Source organism: Lathyrus oleraceus, chromosome 4 (assembly GCF_024323335.1).
Source record: "Lathyrus oleraceus cultivar Zhongwan6 chromosome 4, CAAS_Psat_ZW6_1.0, whole genome shotgun sequence".
Taxonomy (NCBI): domain Eukaryota; kingdom Viridiplantae; phylum Streptophyta; class Magnoliopsida; order Fabales; family Fabaceae; genus Lathyrus; species Lathyrus oleraceus.
In genome coordinates this window covers 433,091,153-433,092,731 of record NC_066582.1, presented here as the reverse complement: position 1 = coordinate 433,092,731, position 1,579 = coordinate 433,091,153, and the positions used below count along the sequence as shown (strand labels likewise).

Genomic DNA, 1,579 nt, shown 5'->3' with positions numbered 1-1,579 from the left:
ATAATTGTAGGAATTTTAATTTTTAAGCATAAATAATTTTAGACTTAAATGAAATCCAACCTATAAAAACTTTATTAAAAAAAATTCAAGAACGAAAAACAAAAACATAGAAATTTACATGAACTAAAATATTATTTAAACCTTAATTTTATTACTAACAATTAAATGCCGCGGCTCAACTGTTTGCAATTCCGCGTAAAACTGTCGGTATTTCAATATAATTTCATTTGATGCATCCAACAGCGAAGAGTAATACCAAGTCAAAGTCAGAAGTCAAAATCCAACAATAACACATGTTACTTTTTTTTCAAATAAAAACATTCAAATACAATGAAACAACCACCCAAATTACACTCTTTCTTTCTCTCCCTCTTTCTCACCAATTTCCATTTCAAATTCTCACCTTATTATATATTCACACAAACAACTAACAACATAACCACCTCAATTCCTTCACAACAAAACTCAAGGACGTAACAAATATATCTTCGTAAACAACAACGTTAAATTTTCTACTATGGGTTTAACCTCACGCACACTAGAAATCACAGTTATATCAGGTGAAAACATTCATGTAACCGAGGACGCATATGTTGTCGTTCGAGGTGAGTCTCTTGATTGTTACACGACAAAAACTGTGAAAGATAACAAATCGAGTTTTCTTTCATGGGATGAGATGTTTTTGTTGGACATGCCATTGCATGCAAGGTCAATCACGTTTGAAGTGCAATGCAAGAGATTCAAAAGTGTTCGGCCTATTGGAGTGGCGAGAATCGCGGTTGCGGACTTTCTCAGCGGCATCGAATCGGAAAACTGTATGCAAGTTTTGAGCTATAGATTGAGGGATTGGGAAGGGAAGAAAAATGGAGTTATTCATTTTGGTGTGAGGGTGGTTGTGCCGGAGAAAATTTCAGTTACGGTGGCGGAAAAGGAAACTGTGGTGAATGGAAAGAATTATAGTGACCGTTTGACTGGAATGGATTTTGGTGGCAAGAACTCTAATGGTGTTGTTGTTGGTATTCCGTTTTGGTGGAACTACCCTAACATTATTTAAAGATATTTGATTTTATATACTTTTGTTAAATTAAATGAAGTGAGTTTTAATGCAAGTATATTCTTTTGTAAAATTTTCCAAATTGAGATTAATTTAAGAGGATAAAATTTGATATTTTGAAATATTTGTGCCAAAGTTGATATTGATCTTAATTCTACAATGAATAGTGAGAAAACAAAACTAAAATATTAGTATAAATAAATAAAAAAGTTATTTAATTTTTTTTTGCTACAATAACTCTAGTCATAAGGTGTAATGGAGTTTGAGTAGTTAGTTTGTAATTTTTTGTGTGCAAATTTATAGTTGAATGAATTTGCTATTTTTTAGTGTAAGATTTATAATTAAAAAAGGTTTGTTTTTTTATAAGCAAGAAAATATTATTGATAAGAGAAATGTGAGCTTAGTCTTCAATATACGCTAAAACGTCTCTGTTCCATAGATATATGATGCACTGGGCCATATATTTGAATTTTAATGGATTAATCCAAAATGTGTTTTTGTTAATTAGGAAATGTCATTTCCATT

At 31.0% G+C, this 1,579-nt stretch overlaps 1 protein-coding gene across 1 annotated transcript; it reads left to right on the top strand.

Moving 5' to 3' along the window:
• The first annotated feature begins 336 nt into the window (after positions 1-336).
• On the top strand, positions 337-1,176 carry LOC127075879 (BON1-associated protein 2). The gene has a single exon (XM_051017382.1). It carries the CDS (start codon positions 518-520, stop codon positions 1,052-1,054), a length of 537 nt encoding a protein of 178 aa, XP_050873339.1. The 5' UTR covers positions 337-517; the 3' UTR covers positions 1,055-1,176.
• The last annotated feature ends 403 nt before the right edge of the window (positions 1,177-1,579 follow it).